General features: G+C 38.6%; 1 protein-coding gene across 2 annotated transcripts in view; it reads right to left on the reverse strand.

The window, feature by feature from the left end:
- The window catches only part of EBF2 (EBF transcription factor 2), a 195,147-nt gene that overhangs the window by 7,707 nt on the left and 168,279 nt on the right, over positions 1–19,161 (reverse strand). Inside the window, exons 11-14 of one of the 2 annotated variants that reach the window (XM_024560763.4) lie at positions 15,569–15,657; positions 8,488–8,553; positions 8,228–8,405; positions 6,195–6,380 (exon numbers count right to left, since the gene is read on the reverse strand). In XM_024560763.4, the coding sequence (XP_024416531.1) occupies positions 6,195–6,380; positions 8,228–8,405; positions 8,488–8,553; positions 15,569–15,657 (519 nt within the window). The remainder of the gene's footprint in view (positions 1–6,194; positions 6,381–8,227; positions 8,406–8,487; positions 8,554–15,568; positions 15,658–19,161) is intronic. The other variant, XM_045195807.3, reaches the window with a different exon arrangement.

The raw sequence follows: 19,161 nt of genomic DNA on the forward strand, positions 1-19,161 counted from the left end.
AGGAGTGTGACTTATGGTTCAAAGACCAAGTACAAGGTGAAGTGAAGGTCAAATGTTTTGATGTCCTGTGTAAGATTCCATCCCAGTTTCCCCCTCTCATTATAGATATGCTTCAGGCTGTGTTCACACAATTGCATATATAACGCAATCATAAAGCATGTCTCCAATAAGATGTCTTTTACAGACACAATGCAAACCAAAGTCTTTGCTAAAAGTGCTTTATCTGAAAACTGCTTATCCTTAGGTAGTCCTGATTTAAAGAGTTATGCAGAAGGAAGTATCCAACTACATCTCTGTCTTTCCTCAAGTAATATGAATGAATCAAAAGAAAAAAACTGGAAAGGAAGGTGAAGTCCTAGAAGAATATCACATCACATTTGAAGATGCAGATGAAGAAGACAGCAGACTAACTCACTGGCATTATATGGTAGGACACAGGATTCAGCACTGGAATTGAACCTCAGTCAGAGTTCCAAGCAAAACCTCCTCTTCTCACCTTGGTTTTAGCAATAATAAAAAGTGTGAGGTAGCAGGAAGGAAGGGAACTTCTCCTCTCTCAGTGAGGCACAGAATCAGAGGCCGAGAAAAGCGGGGACTCAGGAGGCCTGGTGCTGACCGCAGTCAGGTCTCTGCCATGGTATCTGACCCATCCTTGCAGCTCCAAATGGTGCCTTGGTTTTTGCATTGGCTATAGGAGGCCCCCCCCCACCCCGCCCTCATGCACTGTGACAGAGGAGGGCCTTCACAATGTGAATTAGGCACACCCACCCAGACGCATAGTTACCTGTCTATTCAACACAGGACTGGCTTTCACAAATATTTCTTTTCTCATAACAGAGCCAACCTAAAGGGGGTTGATTAGACCAGATGTGACTGCCTCTCAGTGGAAGAGGGGTGACCTGAATCTTTACTAAATGACATAAAAAAATGTTGAGAATTAAATAAGCCCTGAGCTATAACGTGTCCATTTAAAAGATTTCCTTTTTACAAAATTTTTGTCAAATGCCACATTACACCAAAATTAATTTAAAATTTAATACAACTACAATAAAAATCTTAAAATAAATTTAAATTTATGAACATCAACAAACATAATTTCTGTGTTTATCTGTTTAAAGAAATGACAACACTAAAGGAAACACCATTTTGTTTAAAAAAATTTAAGCAGTAGAGGCATTTATCTTTACATATTAAAACTTATAATAAATCTACATCGATGAAATCAGTGTTATACTAGCATAAATATAGACAGACAACTCCTCGGGGAAAATAGAGTCCAGAAACAGACCTGGGTGTATATGAGAATTAAAATTTAATAAAGGCAACATTTCCAATTAGTGGGGAAATAAACGCACAGGAACAATACACTGGGCATGTGGAGGCTAAATTTAGAGTGCTTCCTCGAGTTAAACACCAAAGTAAATCTAAGTGGATTAAAGGGTTATTTGTAAAAATAAAATTATAAAGGTGCTAGTGGAAAAACCAGGAAAGTTATATAGTTTACATAATTCTTTCAACCCCTGAACCTAAACAGAGCCTCATGAGATAGATTTGCTAAATGACAAAAAACTTCTGTAACACACACAGAAAAGTCAAAAGACAAACTAGGGAAAATATTTGTGATAATTATCAGCCCTGACTGGTGTGGATCAGTCTGTTGGGTGTTTTCCCATACAACAAAATGTCGCAGGTTCCATCCCCAGTCAGGGCACATGCCTGGGTTGCAGGTCAGGGCATATATGAGAGGCAACCGATCGATGTTCCTCTCTCACATCAATGTTTCTTTCCCTCTCTTTCTTCCTCCCTTCCCCTCTCTAAAAAAAAAAAAAATAGGTAAATAAACATTTTTTTTAAATCATTGTGATAATTATCAGATGTGTACCTGTCCTCAATAGCTAATAAGTTTTCATAAATTAATTAGAAAAAGGAAAACATCCCAATTAAAAAATGGGCAAAAAGGGCATGGAAAAGAAAAATTACAAAAGAAAAATGAAAATGACCAAAAGCCCTTTATAGACCTATAAATGTTCGAATGATTAGTCATCAAATGCCAATTAAAACAGTACCAAGATGTTACTTTCCACTTACAAAATTGATAATGATGATGAAAAAGTTAACAGGCAGCGAAGCAGATACTCCTTCTTTCCTAAGGGGCTAGGAACCTCTCTGGAGTGGCAACAGCTACCAACGGATTTATGTTTTTAAATGTGCATGATTTTTAACCCAGGAAAATAATTTCTAGAAATTAATTCCAGGGAAATAATCATAAACATGGGAAAAACAGATCCAAAGACTAAGACATAACTGAAGTGACCATCAACGAGATCAGCACATAAGTCCATCAAAGGGGCACCATGCAAACACTAAAACTGATGTTGGAGAAGAGTATGGAATGGCATGAGACAATAGGCCGAGATGAATAACGCAGATTATGCAATAACCTATACATCAGACCCACTTGCATTTTTTAAAAACAGACAAAACAGAAGTCTAGAAGGATGTGATTTACATCCAAATTCCAAGTCATACCACTGACTGACGGGATTATGAACGTTCTTAAATCTATTCCTTCTGCTTGTCCAATATGGACGAGTTTTCCATACTTCCAAATTTTCTACAATGAACATGCATTACCTTTGATGTAGCAGAAACCAGTAAAAGCTGTTAAAATAGACAAATGGGAAAAAATCTCTATTTCTTTAGTAAAAAATAATATAATCCTTAGCAATAAGCGTAAGAGCTGTCTTGGATGTTAATGTTGCTCTTCTATTTAAGGCTTTACCTCCTGTAAACTAGGTTTTCTGTTTACCTTTCTGTTAGAAAAAAGCAAGAGACTAACAATACATTTCAAATTCCTGGGGGAAGCTTGTTGACTGTTGTAAACTTTGCGAAGCAAACATCACTCCTAATATCTGGCCTCCATGCCTAAGACATGGGTTGGTACCACCAACAGATTTTTCTGGAGCCTCTCTTCATACCTGAGACTTTTGTTCATTTCACCACTTTTCTTCTACTCTCCCTTTCATTGGTCTCATGGCAGAATCTCATTAGTTGTACATCAGAACAGACACAGCAATTTTCAAAATGTGTCTGTAAGTGCTTGGAAGGCTATACGTCAAAAGTTAACAGTTATCTCTGCATAGAAATAAAGGATGTCTTTTTTCTTTTTATATATACATGCTTTCTAATTGTCTATAATAAACATGTTACTATTGTAATAGGATAATTTTTTCTTTCCTGAAAAAAAAGACAATAGAAATTCATCAAAATGTTAACAAGAATGTTTTCCATGGTGAGAGTAGGCTTTCTTTTTAAAACTATTTTCATGGGCTCTAAATTTTCTATAGTAATCACCCTGTAATCTACAATACAAAAATGTCTTGATATTTATTTTTGAAAATATAAAAATACTGAGGCTCAGGGCACAGTCTAAGACTATGTTCATGAAGTAGGAGTCTCTGAGGACAGGCTGGATTTCTGTCTTGTGGATTTTATTCCAAAAATTTTGGATTTGCTTGGTGGTTATTCTGCATTGGAAGAGGTGGTCCCTGGTGTTGCAGGCTCAAATAGGCCATCTTTGGGGGTACCAGCGTGCACCATTTGGGAAAAGTTAATCACACATCCTCACATATGAGAATTTCTCTGGACATGGCTCTCTATGGATAGAGACCAAAGTAAAGGCCAGCACGTCCAGCCCAGAAATCTCTGTGAACATGGGAGTTCAGGCAAAACCATTTCCCTTCTTATAAGAATTGGTCGCCCGGCCTGGGCCCAGCTGGATCTCACCAGGTACACATCCTCCTTTGCATCAAGCCATTGCATTTGCTGGCACCCAGGGGTCTGTCAGCATTTCATCATAACCCCCTATTGTCAGGGGTTCAGAATTCAGCCATAAAAATGTGCACTGAGCTGGAACTTGGCACACACTGCTACCGCCAGGAAGTGAAGTTTGTATGTGAAATAGAAAAAACATCTGTTTGGCCATTTTGAAGTGGTGTGAGAGCAAAAGCAGTAAAGACACAGAGTGATACTCTGCATTGGCCAGTATCTAAAGCAAGTCAATCTGACTAAAAGGCTTGGCTGTATTTCTTTTAATGTCTATGGCAAGTGACTGCGCCATGGCATGGCCCAGCCACATCAGACTAATCTTTTAGTTCAAAATATAGAATGAAAAAAATCACAGAATGGTGTTTTCAGGCAAAAGCAACTGAACAGATGAAATGCTTTCCTTTGGGCTGTTTTTTTTTTAACTATTTGGGGTTTGTTTTGTTTTGTTTTGTTTTTGTATTTCCTAGAGAAGTTAAACTTAGCCGGTAAGAAATACAGGTCAGGTGCTATTGGCAAGAGCTCCACAGGGTATTCAGTATTTTGGCTGTATAGGATTTTATTGTTAACGAGTGCACTGTTAGGAATCCCACTGTCAGTGCACAGCTCCTTCAGAGCCTCCCTCAGAAAATGAGGGTGCAAGGATCACACAAAACCAGCAGGAGCTAGGAGGAGGCACTCAGCAGGGTTTCCCACCCCTGTGCAGCACGGAGCCTTCCTCTTCCGATCCTGTGTATGCTGTCTTGTTTGCTTTCAATGTTTGGGGTGTTACTATGTTCCTGTGGCAGTAGCAGTGAGTGATCAAGATAGGGAGGTGTCACTTGCTGGGATGGGAAGGGTTCCTCCTATCGAATGAATTATTAGTAAGAAACATCAAGCAATGAACACCCAGTGGGTATTTTCATTCACCTCATTATCTGTCTGTCTGTCTGTCTACCAAGTACCTATCCTCTCCCTCTTCTTCCCCCTCCCCAGCCTCTCCCCAGCATACCCACTGCTCCCTCTCTTTGTTCTCTCTCCCTCCCCTTCATCAAACTACACACTATATTATTATATTGACAATTTTTGGTCTACAAAAATGACAATTTCATATGGTTTAACCTCATATACATATTTTATTCATAAATGTATGCTTGAGCATGTGAAATGACCATTTTGGAAATCAAAAAGAGATCATTTCATGTTTCACTCTAATAATGTATTATAAACATAAAAAATATTTCTTATATTATTGAATAATTTAAAAACATGGTATCTTGAATCTGATGATGTGTTCCAGTCCCATTTTTACTATTTATTGGCTATGAATCTTTGAGCAAGGGAATTAATAGTAATTACTATCTTATAGGGGAAATGATGGTAATAATAATTACTATTATATCTACTTCATAGACTCGGTATGGTGACCACATTGTAAGGCATATAAATATTGTACACCTGAAACTAATAATATATTGTATGCCAACTATACTTAAATTTTTTTTACAAAAGGGGGTTTTGTCTCCATGTATCACACTTTCACGCACACTCAAGCTCCATCTCTCCAGTCCAGTGATTTGCACCTGGTGTGCACAAGAATGTTTAACACATGCAATCCCTGACTATTTAGTCAGGGGCACGGACCTCTTTTCCCTTAGATTGTCAAATTAAAAATGACAATAAGCCAACACAACAATAGCCATTCGGTGTGAATGAATCAAAATTATACCTATTTTTTGTCAGATCAGCAAAAATATGTTTTTGGTGTGCCACAGAATTGAGTAATTAGTTTATATGTGCCACACGAGGGAAAGGTTGAAAGCCACTGCTTCAGGAGGAGGAGAGAACCACGAAACATAGTCAGAGGGGAGCCTGGTGTGATGCCCAGAACCGTGAGACCTTGTAAATTCTGCGTCGGAACGACTGCCCTGCTCTATTCTAGCTGTGTGTAGTTTCAGGTAAGTCAGTGACCTGCCGTCCACCTAAACTTCCTCATCTACAGAGGCGTGATAATCATCCTGACCTTAGAAAGTCCTTATGAGGAGTGACTGAAACATCACATCTGAACGTGCCTGGTGACGGGTGTCTGTCAGAACAACTGAACTGGGATCTGAATTCCTCCCAGCTATGCAAGCCACAATGACTCTTTCTCTGTAAAAAAGGGAGAGTTCCACCCCTTTCCTCTGCCCCAAAAGGCTTTGAGGAGCCAGAGGCGTCCAAGTCCAGCTAAGAGGAAGGAACAAAAGTCAGGAAGGACACTTCATCAGCAAATTGGGTTTTTCCTGCGTGAGTCAGTTAAGAGGTAGGAAGGCAACTCTCGCTCGGAAAGTCGAACAGTAAAACCCAGGGACAGAGGGACAGGGAGAGGCGGGCACTGGCAGGGCACTTACTTCCGTACGGGGAGCCTGTCGGGGAGCCGTTGAGGAATCCCGGTGACCCCGGAACGCCCAGGTTGGCCATGGGGACGTTGCTGTAGCCATTCATACTGTTACTGGAGGTGCTGTAATTGGACTGCTGAGGGGTGGAGCTGGACGAGTAGCCCCGAGGAGAGATGCTGCTAGTGTTGCGGATGTATCCTGGACGACAGAGGAAACCGGGTGCGTGAGCCCCGCGCACGCACACGCGCGCGCCCTGCAGAGCAAACACCGCAGCACAGATCCGCACGGCGCCAGAGCGCGACGGACCACCAAGGCGCGCCTGGGTGGCAGCTGCCTCAGCGTGGGGTGGGGGGTGGGGGCGTCTGCATTTTGCATTTGTCTTTATACCTTCCCTTCCCTTCCCTTACTTTCCCCTCCCCTCCCTTCCTTGTCCTTCAGAGTCCCTCTTTCCTCTTGTTTTACATTTGCAGTCAACCTTGCCAACTCATACGGAGGAATGAATGCACAGTGACACCTCCCAAATCATATTCCAGAGGGCACTAGAGCCCTATGAGAGATTAACAATTGTCACTGAGAAAAACGTGTGGTCAAACTGTGGCGGATGTTGCATATTGTAGCTATTCCTTCGAGATCAGCATATGAAGGGCCTAGAATAACTATGCCAGTTTAACTTTGCTAACCTAGTACTTCCCAAATGGAATACACCCTAGCATCTTTTCTGGAGCAGTGGACAAAAGGCATTCTGGTAGCATCTCCAGGGCCACTACTGTTCTTCGGATCACAACTTGGGAAATGTTAGTGACCACGCCCTGAGTAGGGATGGGGAACATTTTCACTCAAAAAGTGTTGATAAAAGAAGTTTCCATAGTGTAGTGGTAATCGCGTAACAAAAAGTGTTGATTAGTTTATTTGAATGTGCCGTTCTTTGACCAAATTTGGAAGTAATTGAGTTGGGGCGAATCCAACGTGAGAGCAGGATGGGGAAAGGGACAATGAGTTCTCCCCATACTTCTGAACCTCTGGCACAGGGACATCAGCTAATCTATTCTGAAATAACCTTCTTTGGGTAAAATGTCTCTGGACTATTTAGAATATAATCCAAATTTTTTTAAAAAGTAATATATCCCACCCACCCTTCTGTAAGAAACCACCCTTGACCCTTGGTGGTATGGCCCAGTGGATTGAGCACCAGCCTGCAAACGAAAAGGTCAGGGGTTGATTCCCAGTCAGGGCAAAAGCCTGGTTTGCAGCCCAGGTCCCCTGTTGGGGGTGTGTGTGAGAGGCAACCAATGGATGTATCTCTCCCTCTCTTTCTCCCTCCCTTCCCCTCTCTCTAAAAATAAATAAATAAATAAATGTTAAAAAAATCACCCTGGGCATAAGAATGAGGAGTTTCCATCCAATGGATGAATGAAATTAGAAATAAAACCATCTCAAGGTCAGGGACATCATTAAGAATATTTACTTCTAAAAAATGATTTATGATAAATTTAGTACCTTAATAAAATCAACCTCAATGACAAAAATATTTACACAATATACTTTACATGTAAAAGCACAATTAACTATATAGACTTGGTGCTATATACTTGTATATGGGGTAATACACAAAAAGAAGTTACCAAATAAAACCAAGCCATACACCCTTGGCTACTAGGAAGAGAGAGTTGTGTATAATAAACAATAATGGCAATGGTTCAGCTTCTTTCCATTATTCAATCTAATGATCACAACAGCAGAAGTATAAATTTTACTCTATAAATCTAGTTTCAGTAAGCCTAACCCTTCTAAAATCAAAGTAGTCAATCTGGTCCTTACATATTTCTAGTTAAAGGTATTTTACCTGGTACCTCAACAACTCAAAATCTAATAATAATATACTGCCTATAATGTCGAGATAACCCAACAGTATGTGATTACGTTGCTTATCTGGGGACACACTCTTTTGTGGGTACGTGAATTGAGCTTTAACTCTTTCCACTCCAGCAGAGCCAAGCTTTTCAATGTCTTAGCTGTTTAAGTTTTGACCCTGACGAAAGTCGTACCTTGATTATTTCCCTGGGTTGACTCTGAAATGCTGACCCCAAGCTGGCTGCCATAAGAATTGATGCCCATCATGCCACTGTGAGCCGGAGAGCTGGAGAGAGCCGGTATCTGGCTGGGATTCCTGGGGACACTGTAGAGGGCTTCAGCAATATCTGCGGCTCGCTTCAAAATGATGTCCTACAAAAGAGCAGTATCAGGTGAGCATCAGGCCCAGCATGAAGAGTCAAATTCAATGGAGTTTGAGATGTGAGCACCTAACCTGGTTATTGTGTGGTGTGCCATACAGGGCCTCCACCAGATCCGCGGCTCTTTTCAACAGCATTTCCTGGAAAAGGAAACAAAGACTTGGATATAAGCAAAAGTAAAGCCCCAGATGGCAATCAGAAAGGAAAATTATGTATAAAAATAAAATGTCCAGACATCCCCCTGAAATGTAAGTACTAGCCAAGAAGTCCTATATATGGTTTGAGAGGTAGAATATGCTCATTTATGTAAATCCCTCTATAAATATGTCTCTACATGGAATTCATCTAGATAAAATGGATCCATAAATGCTGACACTGCCCAAACAACAAAAAAAGTAAATCGAGGTGGAGCTGGTTAAGATGAATAAAGCCATGAAAGTTTTATTAAGACCTAGTTTCAGACCATTCCAGTGAACAATCTGGTACTCTAATCAAGTATTGTTTTTTTTTTCTTTTAATCTTTATTGTATTTTTTAACATTACCTTTTAGTCCCCTTATACCCCCTCCCCCCAGCAATAACTACACTGTTGTCCATGTCCATGAGTCCTTTTTCCTTTTAGCTCAATCCCTCTCCTCCCTAACGACCCCAACCAAAGCTGTCATCCTGCTCTCCATTGATGAGTCTGTTCCCATTTTCCTTATTAGTTCATTAGATTCCACATATGAGGGAAGTCATATGGTATTTGTCTTTCTCTGACTGGCTTATTTCACTTAGCATAATGTTCTCCAGATACATCCACCTTGTTACAAAGGGTAAAATTTCCTTCTTTTTACGGCCAAGTAGTATTCCATTGTGTAAATGTCCCATAGTTGTTTTATCCACTCATCTGTTGATGGACACTTGTGCTGCTTCCATATCTTGGTGATTATAAATAACACTGCAATAAACATAGGGGTGCTTATGTTCTTTCAAATTAGTGCTTTGGGTTCTTTTGGATATATTCCCAGAAGTGGGATTGCTGGGTCAAAATGCAGATCCATTTTTAATTTTTTGAGGTATCTCCATACTGCTTTCCACAGTGGATGCACCAGTCTGCATTCTCACCAACAGTGCATGAGGGTTCCCTTTTCTCCACACCCTCACCAGAACTTGTTGTTTGTTGATTTATTGGTGATAGCCATTCTGACAGGTGTGAGATGCTATATCATTGTGGTTTTAATTTGCATTTTTCTGATGATTAGCAATGTTGAACATCTTTTCATGTCTATTAGCCATCTTTATGTCTTTTTTGGAGAAACATCTATTCAGGTCTTTTGCCTACTTTCTAATTGGGTTGTTTGTTTTTTGGCGTTAAGTTTTGCAAGTACTTTGTAAATTTTGGATATTAACCCCTTATCAGATGTATCAACAAATATGTTCTCCCATTCTGTGGGTTGCCTTTTTATTTTGTTGATGGTTTCCTTTTCTGTGCAAAAACTTTTTAGTGTGATGTAGTCCCATGTGTTTATTTTTTCTTTTGTTTCCCTTGCCTGGGCAGATATATCTGATACAAAATTTCTATAAGACATGTCTGAGATATTGCTGCTTATGTTCTTTTTTTGATTTTTATGGTTTCATGTCTAATATGTAAGTCTCAGATCCATTTTGAATTTATTCTGGTGTGGGTGTAAGAAGGTAGTCTAATTTCATTTTCTGCATGTGTCTGTCCAATTTTCCCAACACCATTTATTGAGTAAACTATCTTTAGTCCATTGTATGTGCTTGCTTCCTCTGTCAAATATTAACTGAGTATAAAGGTGTGGGTTTATTTCTGGGCTCTATTCTGTTCTGCTCGTCCCACTCTATGTGTCTGTTTTTATGCCAGTACCATGCTGTTTTGATTACTATTGCCTAATAATATACTTTCATATTAGGTAGATTGATTACTCCAACTTTATTCTTCTATCTCAGGATCACTGTTGCTACGTGTGGCCTTTTGTGGTTCCATATAAATTTTTGAAATATTTGTTCTAGTTCTGTGAAAGATATCCTTGGAATCTTGATAGGAATTACATTGAAACTATAGATTGCTTTGGGTTATATGGACATTTTAATGATGTTAATTCTTCCTATCCATGAACACAGTATATGCTTCCACATATTTGTATCTTCTTTAATTTCTCTCTTCAGTGTCATAATTTTCTGAGTACAGATCTTTTACATCCTAGTTATGTTTATTCCTAGCTATTTTATTCTTTTTGGAGCAATTGTGAATGGGATTGTTTTCTTGACTTCCCTTCCTATTAGTTCATTATTGGCATATAGAAATGCAACTAATTTCTAGATATTAATTTTGTATCCTGCTACTTTACTGAATTCATTTATCAATTTTAGTAGTTTCTTGGTAGAATCTTTGGGGTTCTCTATGTACAGAATTATGTCATCTGCAAATAAAGACAGTTTTACTACTTCCTTTCCAATTTGGATGCCTTTTATTTCTTCTTATTGTCTGATTGCTATGGCTAGGACTTCCAGTACTGTGTTGAATAAGAGAGGTGAAAGTAGACATCCCTGTCTTGTTCCCAGTCTTAAGGGGAGCAGTTGTAGTTTCTGCCTGTTGAGTATGATGCTGGCAGTGGGTTTGTCACATATGGCTTTTGTTATGTTTAGATATGTTCCTTTTATTCCCACTTTGCTGAAAGTTTTTATCATAAATGGGTGCTGGATTTTATCAAATGCTTTTTCTGCCTCTATTGATATGATCATGTGGTCTTTATCCTTCATTTTGTTTATGTAGTGAATCACAAATATTGATTTGCAAATATTGTACCAAACTTGCATCCCCAGGATAAATTCCACTTGATCATGGTGTATGATCTTTTTGGTGCATTGCTGTATTCAGTTTGCTAATCTTTCGTTGAAGATTTTAGCATCTATGTTCATCAGTGATATTGGCCTATAATTTTCTTTTTTTTTTTTTTGCAGTATCTTTATCTGGTTCTGGAATTAGGATAATGTTGGCCTCGTAAAATGAGTTTGGGAGCCTTCCTTTCTCTTGAGTCTTATGAAATAATTTGAGAAGCAGAGGTGTTAGTTCTCAGAATGTCTGGTAAAATTCCCCTGTGAAACCATCAGGTTCAGGGCTTTTTTTTCTTGGGAGTTTTTTGCTTACTGCTTCAGTTTCATTAGGTGTATTCTGTTTATTCATGTTCTTCCTGATTCTTCTTCATTTAGTTTTGGAAGATTTGTATGTTTCTAGAAATCTACCTGTTTCATCTAGGTTGTCCAGCTTTTTGGCATATAGTTGTTCATAATATTTTCTTATAATCCTTTGTATTTCTTTGGTGTCAGTTACTTCTCTTTCATTTCTGATTTCATTTATTTGGGTCCTTTTTCTTTTTTTCTTGATGAGTCTGGTTAAAGGTTTGTCAATCTTGTTTATCTTTTCAAAGAACCAGCTCTTGGATTCATTGATCTTTTATGTTGTTCTTTTAGAATCTTTCATTTATTTCTCTCTGATCTTTATTATGTCCTGTCTTCTACTTACTTTGGGCTTTGTTTGTTGTTCTTTTCAAGTTCCTTTAGATGTGAAGTTAGATTTTTTTTATTTGAGCTTTTTCTTGTTTTTTGAGATAGGCCTGTAATGCTATGAATTTCCCTCTTAGGATTCCTTTCCCTGTGTCCCACAGATTTTGGGTTGTTGTGTCCTCATTTTCATTTGTTTCAGGAATCTTTTGATTTCTTCTTTGATCTCATTGTTGACCCATTCATTGTTTAATAACATGTCATTTGGCTTCCATGTCTTTGCATGTTTTTCAGTGTTCTTCTTGTGCTTGATTTCTAGTTTCATAGCATTGTGGTCAGAAAAGATGTTTGATATGATTTCAATCTTCTTAAATTTATTGAGACTTGTTTTGTGTCCTAACATGTGGTCTTTCCTAGAAAACATTCCATGTGCACTTGAAAAGTATGTATATTCTGCTGCTTGGGGGTGAAATGCTCTGAAGATATCAATTAAATCTATTTGATCTACTGTTCCGTTTAAGGCTATTGTCTCCTTATTGATTTTCTGCCTGGAAGATCTATCCATTGAAGTTAATGGTGTGTTAAAATCCCCAGCTATGACTGAATTTCTGTCACTCTTTCCCTGTATGTCCACTAAGATGGGCTTTACTTATTTAGGTTCTCCTATGTTAAGTGCATAAACATTTACTAGGGTTATATCGCCTTGCTGGATTGTTCCCTCTACTACTATGTAGTGTCTTCCTTTGTCTCTTACTATAGCCTTGGTTTTAAAGTCTATTTTGTCAGATATAACTGCTACTCCAGCTTTTTCTTCTCATTTGTATGAAACATCTTTTTCTATTCTTTTACTTTTAGTCTGTGTGTACCTTTCAATCTGCGATGGGTCTCTTGGAGGTGGCATATTATGGATCTTGTTTTCTTATCCATTCAGGTATCCTCTGTCTTGTGATTGGAGCACTTAAGCCATTTACATTTAAGGTGATTATTGATAGATATATATATATATGCTGCCATTTTATTGTTAGACTGTTTTCTTCTGTGTTTTTTCTTTCCTTTTTTCTTCTTATTCTTAAAGTAAGCCCTTTAGCATTTGTTGCAGTATTAGTTTGGTGTTAACAAACTCCTTTAGCTTTTTCTTATCTGGGAAGCTCTTTATTTCTCCTTGGATTTTAAATAATAGCCTTGCTAGGTAAAGTAGCCTTGGTCATAGGTCCTTGCTGTTTACTACCTTGAATATTCCACACCATTCTCTTCTGGCCTGAAATGTTTCCATTGAGTAATCAGATGCCAGCCTAATTGGTGCTCCCTTGTAGGTAACCACCTGCTTTTCTCTTGCAGCTTTTTAGGATTCTCTTCTTGTTGTTAAGCCTTGTCATTTTAATTATGATGTATGGTGTCTCAGTGTAGGCCTTTTTGGGCCCAACTTATTTGGCATACTCTGAGCTTCCTGGACTTGTGTGTCTTTTTCCTTCACCAGATTAGGGAAGTTTCCAGTCATTATTTCTTCAAAAACGTTCTCGATCCCTTGCTTTCTCTCTTTTCCTTCTGGTGTTCCCTTGAATGCAGATGTTTTTCCACCTCATGTTGTCCAAAGTCTTTCTTAAGCTTTTCTAATTTTTAAAAATTCTTTCTTCTTTTTGCTGCTCTGCCTGGGTGTTTTTTTCTACCTTGTCTTCCAAATCACTGATGTAACCCTCTGCTTCATCTAACCTACAGTTTATTCCAGTGCATTATTTATTTCAGATATTGCATTCTTTATTCTGATTGGTCCTTTTTTATGCTTTCTGTGTCTTTTTTCATGCTTTTGAGTATCCTTATAATCATTATTTTAACTCTCTATCTGATAAATTGCTTGCCTCCATTTCATCTAGTTCTTCTTCCTGAGAATTCTCTTGTTCTTTCATTTGGGGTCTGTTTCTTTGTCTTCCCATGTTGGCTGCTTCTTTCTATTTTCTGCCTTAGTTAAACTGATCAGTTGTTAAACTAATCAATCTGTAAGCAGCATCCTGGCTTAAGTTCCATGGGGTGAGGCAGAGAAATTCCTACAGGCATGGGTATTGTCTCCTCTCAGGCTGATACCACTTGGAGGGGAGTGCTCTGCCTTAGAAAGGTGGCTTCTGCAGTACAGGGGATGGCTCAGCACAGGGATCCTGGCAGCTGTTATTTCAGTCGTCTCCCCAGAGCCACCAGCCCCAGGGTCTCCTCAAACTTCTCCAGTCTACTCTGCCCTCCCTCTGCCGGAACCCGGGTAAGTGGCTGCAAAGGAACTTCTGTGCATTGGTCCTTTAAGAGGCTCTCTGCATCTCCAGGCACCTCTCCCTGGCAGACAGAAACCCTGCTGCTTCTCATAGCTTGATATTATCTGGGTTCCTTTCTGGCTCTGGTGCTATAGGCTGGGGAGCCTAGTTTGGGATTTAGAACCCACACTTCTCAGGGGGAAACTCCTGGCCACTGAAATATCCCTCCAGAACTTCAGCTGCCACCCATAGGAGCCCAGCTAGTTCTCGTGTGCCTCCTCCGCACTCTACCAGTCACATTGTGGTGGAGTGGTTTCCTCTGTCTGTCCGTGGTTATAAGGTGTCTTTCCAGCTAGTGCTCAGTTGGTTATTCAGGATGCTTTCTCTACAATGTAGTTGTAATTCCAGATTGGTCCTGGGAGGAGGTTAATGTAGCTTCCACTTACTACTTTGCCATCTTGGATCTCACAACCAAGTATTCTTAAAATGATTGGCCTGTGTTTAGCCACTTGCCAAGGAGTTGTCCATAGTACTGAAATTAACTTGGCAATGCCTTCTGCAAACTTTTATTCTCATAAAGATGAATTCTTTCAATAATATTTCCCTCTGTTCACTTTAACCAGAGAGAATTAGTATTTAGTAATCCCTTTCCTCTCATTTTGTCTTTTCCACCTCCTGTTTTTAACAGCCTTTTAAATTGCTATTAACCTACTTTCCAGATAGCATCTAATTTAATAGTGGGGCTGGGAGTTTTCCAAGTGGAAAATAAAGGTGTGATGGAGAAGCAACTGTGGTACTTAAATTTTACTCACAGTACAGAAAACAGAACATGGCACATTATAATGTGTGTACTTAACATGCGAATATAAATGTTAAAATTTATTAATTTCCCATTAATTGAATACCTAATAAATTGATATATTTTTTAAAAGCTAAAATAAAGGTTAGATTTATGATATAATTTTCATAAGCAAGTTCATTTAAAAGTGATGCATTTCATAGAAATTATAGATGGAGGTGTCTTCCCCTTCATTAAATGCCTGTATACATAGTAGGTCCTCAATGTATACTTGATTGTAGATTAATGGGTCCATGAAATTATGGGCAAATACAATTATATTTAAATACAAAGGAGTGAGAAATTACACTTTTAAGCAATTATACAATTACTTTCATCAATTTGGCAGTGTTCTATAAGCTCATAGTGTATCTCTTTTATATAGGTTTCATAGGTCCTTGGAGATTAATCATAGCATATTTCACAGTTAGTAAATATTTTATGTGCATCTTTAAAGTTTAACCAAGTTTCAAGACCTAATTTAATTTTAGAGGGATTTAAGTTGCTAGATTTATCTAAATTTGCTGAAATCCTATAAGAAGATTTCCATGTGTCAATTTCCAAAGTGTTTTACCTTAGCTAATCTCTCAGGGTCTCCAGGATGCCTGGGGATGACTTTCTGCAGCCTCTGGAAGCCGTAGTCTATGGTGGGTTCATTTAATGCTGAAAAATAAAAGTCCTCTTTTTGAGCATGTATCCTACCCATAAAGCAAACTTCTAATTAAGTCCTCCATAGGAAACAGAAAGATTCTGCTATTACCCATGTAAGAACCAGTTAAAGATTTTTGCTATTGACATTGGTTACTTCACACATAACTTCGGAGTTAATAATAATTTAATGTTTTTCCATTAGAATGATATTCCAAAATTTCAGAATTATTACAATTATTTTATCATTTCTGCCTTAAGTGCACACAATTGTAATTCTCTGCTCAGTCTGATATAATCAGACTGAGAAATATTATACAATTAAACATTCCCCAGTTTCTGAAGACAACAAACTACCTTCACTTTCTTTTTCCTCCCTCTCTTCTTTTCTTTCCCAGGTAGGTATGCTTTTATCACCTACCAGTTCTTCTCCTAAATACCACTTTTTCTTAAGTATTCTCTTAAATATTTACATACATGTATGTGCACACACACACATACATAACTTCCGTGGGTTTGTTCTCATTAAACCCTGTTCTTATGCAATACACTTTCAGAATGTTCGGTTATATTTCGTTACATGCACATCTGTTTAATGTCAGGCTCTACCGAATACTGCCAATTCCACAGGAGCAAATTCCATAGCTGTGTCACTTCACCACTGCATTCTCACTGTTGCAGACAGTGTCTGGCCCTCAGCGAGCACTTGGTGTCAGCAACGTGAGTGAGTGAGTGAGTGAGTGAGTGAACAAGTGACATAGCTCAGCATTTCTACTCTACTAAATAGAAATTTTTGGAGTAGATTCCTTTATCCTCTCTCATTCTTCCTCCATTCCTTTACTTTTTAAATTTGTGATAGAACAATATATCGAACTTTTCCCTGGGTTATTAAATCTTCTTTTATAATATTATTTAAAATCCCTGCATATTTTTCAACTCCATGGTCTATAATTTATTAAATAGTTCTCTGATGTTTGGCATTTAACATGGTCCCAATTTCTTGCTAATATAAAAATCAGAGCAATAATTATTCTTCCCACACAACTTTAATTATTTCAATTGGAAAATTTCAAGAATTAGAATTACTTGACCAGAAACTATAATTATATTAAGGTCTTTCACACCTACTGTTAATTACTCCTCAGAAGAATGTACAAATTTATACTCCCTTCAGCAATGTTTGTCATCATTTTTAAAAAGATTTTACTTATTCTTAGAGAGAGGGGAAGGGAGGAAGAAAGAGAGTGAGAAAAACATCAATGTGTGGTTGTGCCTCTCATGCGCCCCCTACTGGGGACCTGGCCAGCAACCCAGGCATGTGCCCTGACTGGGAATCAAACTGGCAACACTTTGGTTCACAGGCCAGTGCTTAATCCACTGAGCCACACCAGTCAGCATGTATGTCATCATTTTAACTTACATTTATTTCTTTGTTGGTGAGGTTGAAAATTTTTTCTTGTATTTGGTGATGATTTCAACTTCTTCTTTTATGAACTGCCTATTAATAGTTTCTGCTCTTTTCTATTAGAAATTAGTCTTTTTCTTTTTTTACTTGTAAAAACACTTTTATATTATTTTTAACACTGTCACTATATCATATCCCAATTTGTCTGTAGACTACGTGTAGGAAGATCATAGGCCATCCCAACTCCAAATCTGGTCGGCACACACACAATATATACATATTCACACACCACATGAATTCTTCTTTAGATCCATCAGTAAAATGTACTACTAATCGAATAGGTAGTAGGTTTTTCTGTTGTTCATTTTTATTTTTTGCTATGTACTTCACTTGTTGTTGTTTTTAATGCATATGATCACCCTCATTGCATTTTCTAAGCATCTTTCTGGCCCCTAGAAACACTTTAGGTTTTTATGTGTCTGTGCAGACTGTGTGTGGCAATACATGGAATAGTCACTAAGAGAATCAGCTTTAGAGTCAAGTAGATCTTGGGTTTGAATTCCAGCTCCACCATTAATTTGAGAGCTCTTGTTTAAAATGTGTCTCATGAGTTGGCCCTCAAAATTAAATGAAGCAATTTCTATAACGCCTCAGCACAGTTCTTGGCACATAAAAGATCTTAGCCAGTTGCATCTACCTGTTATTTTGCAACCAAACCCCTGACAGATTTCATTATTTTGGGGGTCTATTCTTAAGCTTGCACATTAATAGCATCTACATGCATCTAATGGTCATTTTGTCTCCTTTCGATGAGTATATTAATCCCATTGAACTCTCTTAATCCCACTCTTGTGTTGGCTAAAACTTTCCCAACAGTGTCTAAAACTGAGGGTGTTGGTGGATATTTTGCTTGCTCTCCTCTAAAAGACACTACATTTCACCACCAAATGTGGTGGTGGCTAGTTGAGGCAGGTATTAGTTAGGCTTTGTTAAGGGATTTTTACCAGAACTTGTCAGAATTTCAGAAAATTATGATATGAATTTTCTCCTTTCACCAATTTATACTGTATTTTATAGTAGATTTCCCAATATTTCACAATTAAACTTTTATTTGTGGGTGTGGTATGTAATTTACTTAGCATATTTCTGGCTTCACCTTGTTAATATTTTGTTGAGTCTGCTGGTGTGAGGATTCAGTCAATTAAATTCCCGAGAGCAGTGCCTGGAGCAGACTGTCAACAGGTGCCCCTTACCTCACTGTTGCTGGGAGCCTGTGTGTCTGTGTCTGACACACAGACAAACAACTGGGATGTTAAACAACTGGGATGTGCATGCCGTGCAGTCCGACTGCTGATTGATTTTCATTTTACACCAGCTTTGAAAAATACATTGAAAAGCTTTTCTATATTTTATCCTGTTTTCTATAAAACTTATATAGCATGGCTATTACCTCTTGACTGAAAGTTTGAAATCACCCCCGTGACACTGAGCTTGCCAAGGTCACCAGTAACATTCTAGCCAAACTATGAGGAACTTTTCCATTCTGATCTTAAACTCCAGTTAGCACTTGACACTGGAAACACTCTTGCTGGAAATGCTGAACCTGTGGGCTGTCAATGCTCACTGCCCGCCTCACTGCAAGCTCTCCAGCCCTGCTCCTCTGCCTGCCAGCAGCGCAGCGCTTCCTCGAACTCCTCACAGATGCTGAAGCTCTTCCAGTCGTTGCCAAGACTGCCTTCTGTGTGGCTGTCCCCTCCTGCAGCAACCTCGCCGGGGTCTCCTTGATTTCTACATCAAGTCACACACTGCCGGTCACACACCTTGAGGTCTGTGCCAGACAGCTTGCTGGAGAGTCAGCCTCATCTATTCCAACTATTGGATGGAAACTTCCACAATGATGGCCCTAGGCTCCTCCCACCCAAGATACCCCTAGCCCATGCCATTCTCAGTAAATTGTCCATCAGACTGCCAATCAAAAACCTTGGAGTCATTCTTTATATCTCAACACCACTTGTATTTTTCTGGGAAAATCATGCATGTCATCAAGATTTTGAATGTTTTAGCATCGAGTCTGCATGATAATTTGTTTAAAATTTGAATCTCCTATTTATGGT

The sequence above is a fragment of the Desmodus rotundus genome, chromosome 9 (assembly GCF_022682495.2).
Source record: "Desmodus rotundus isolate HL8 chromosome 9, HLdesRot8A.1, whole genome shotgun sequence".
NCBI lineage: Eukaryota > Metazoa > Chordata > Mammalia > Chiroptera > Phyllostomidae > Desmodus > Desmodus rotundus.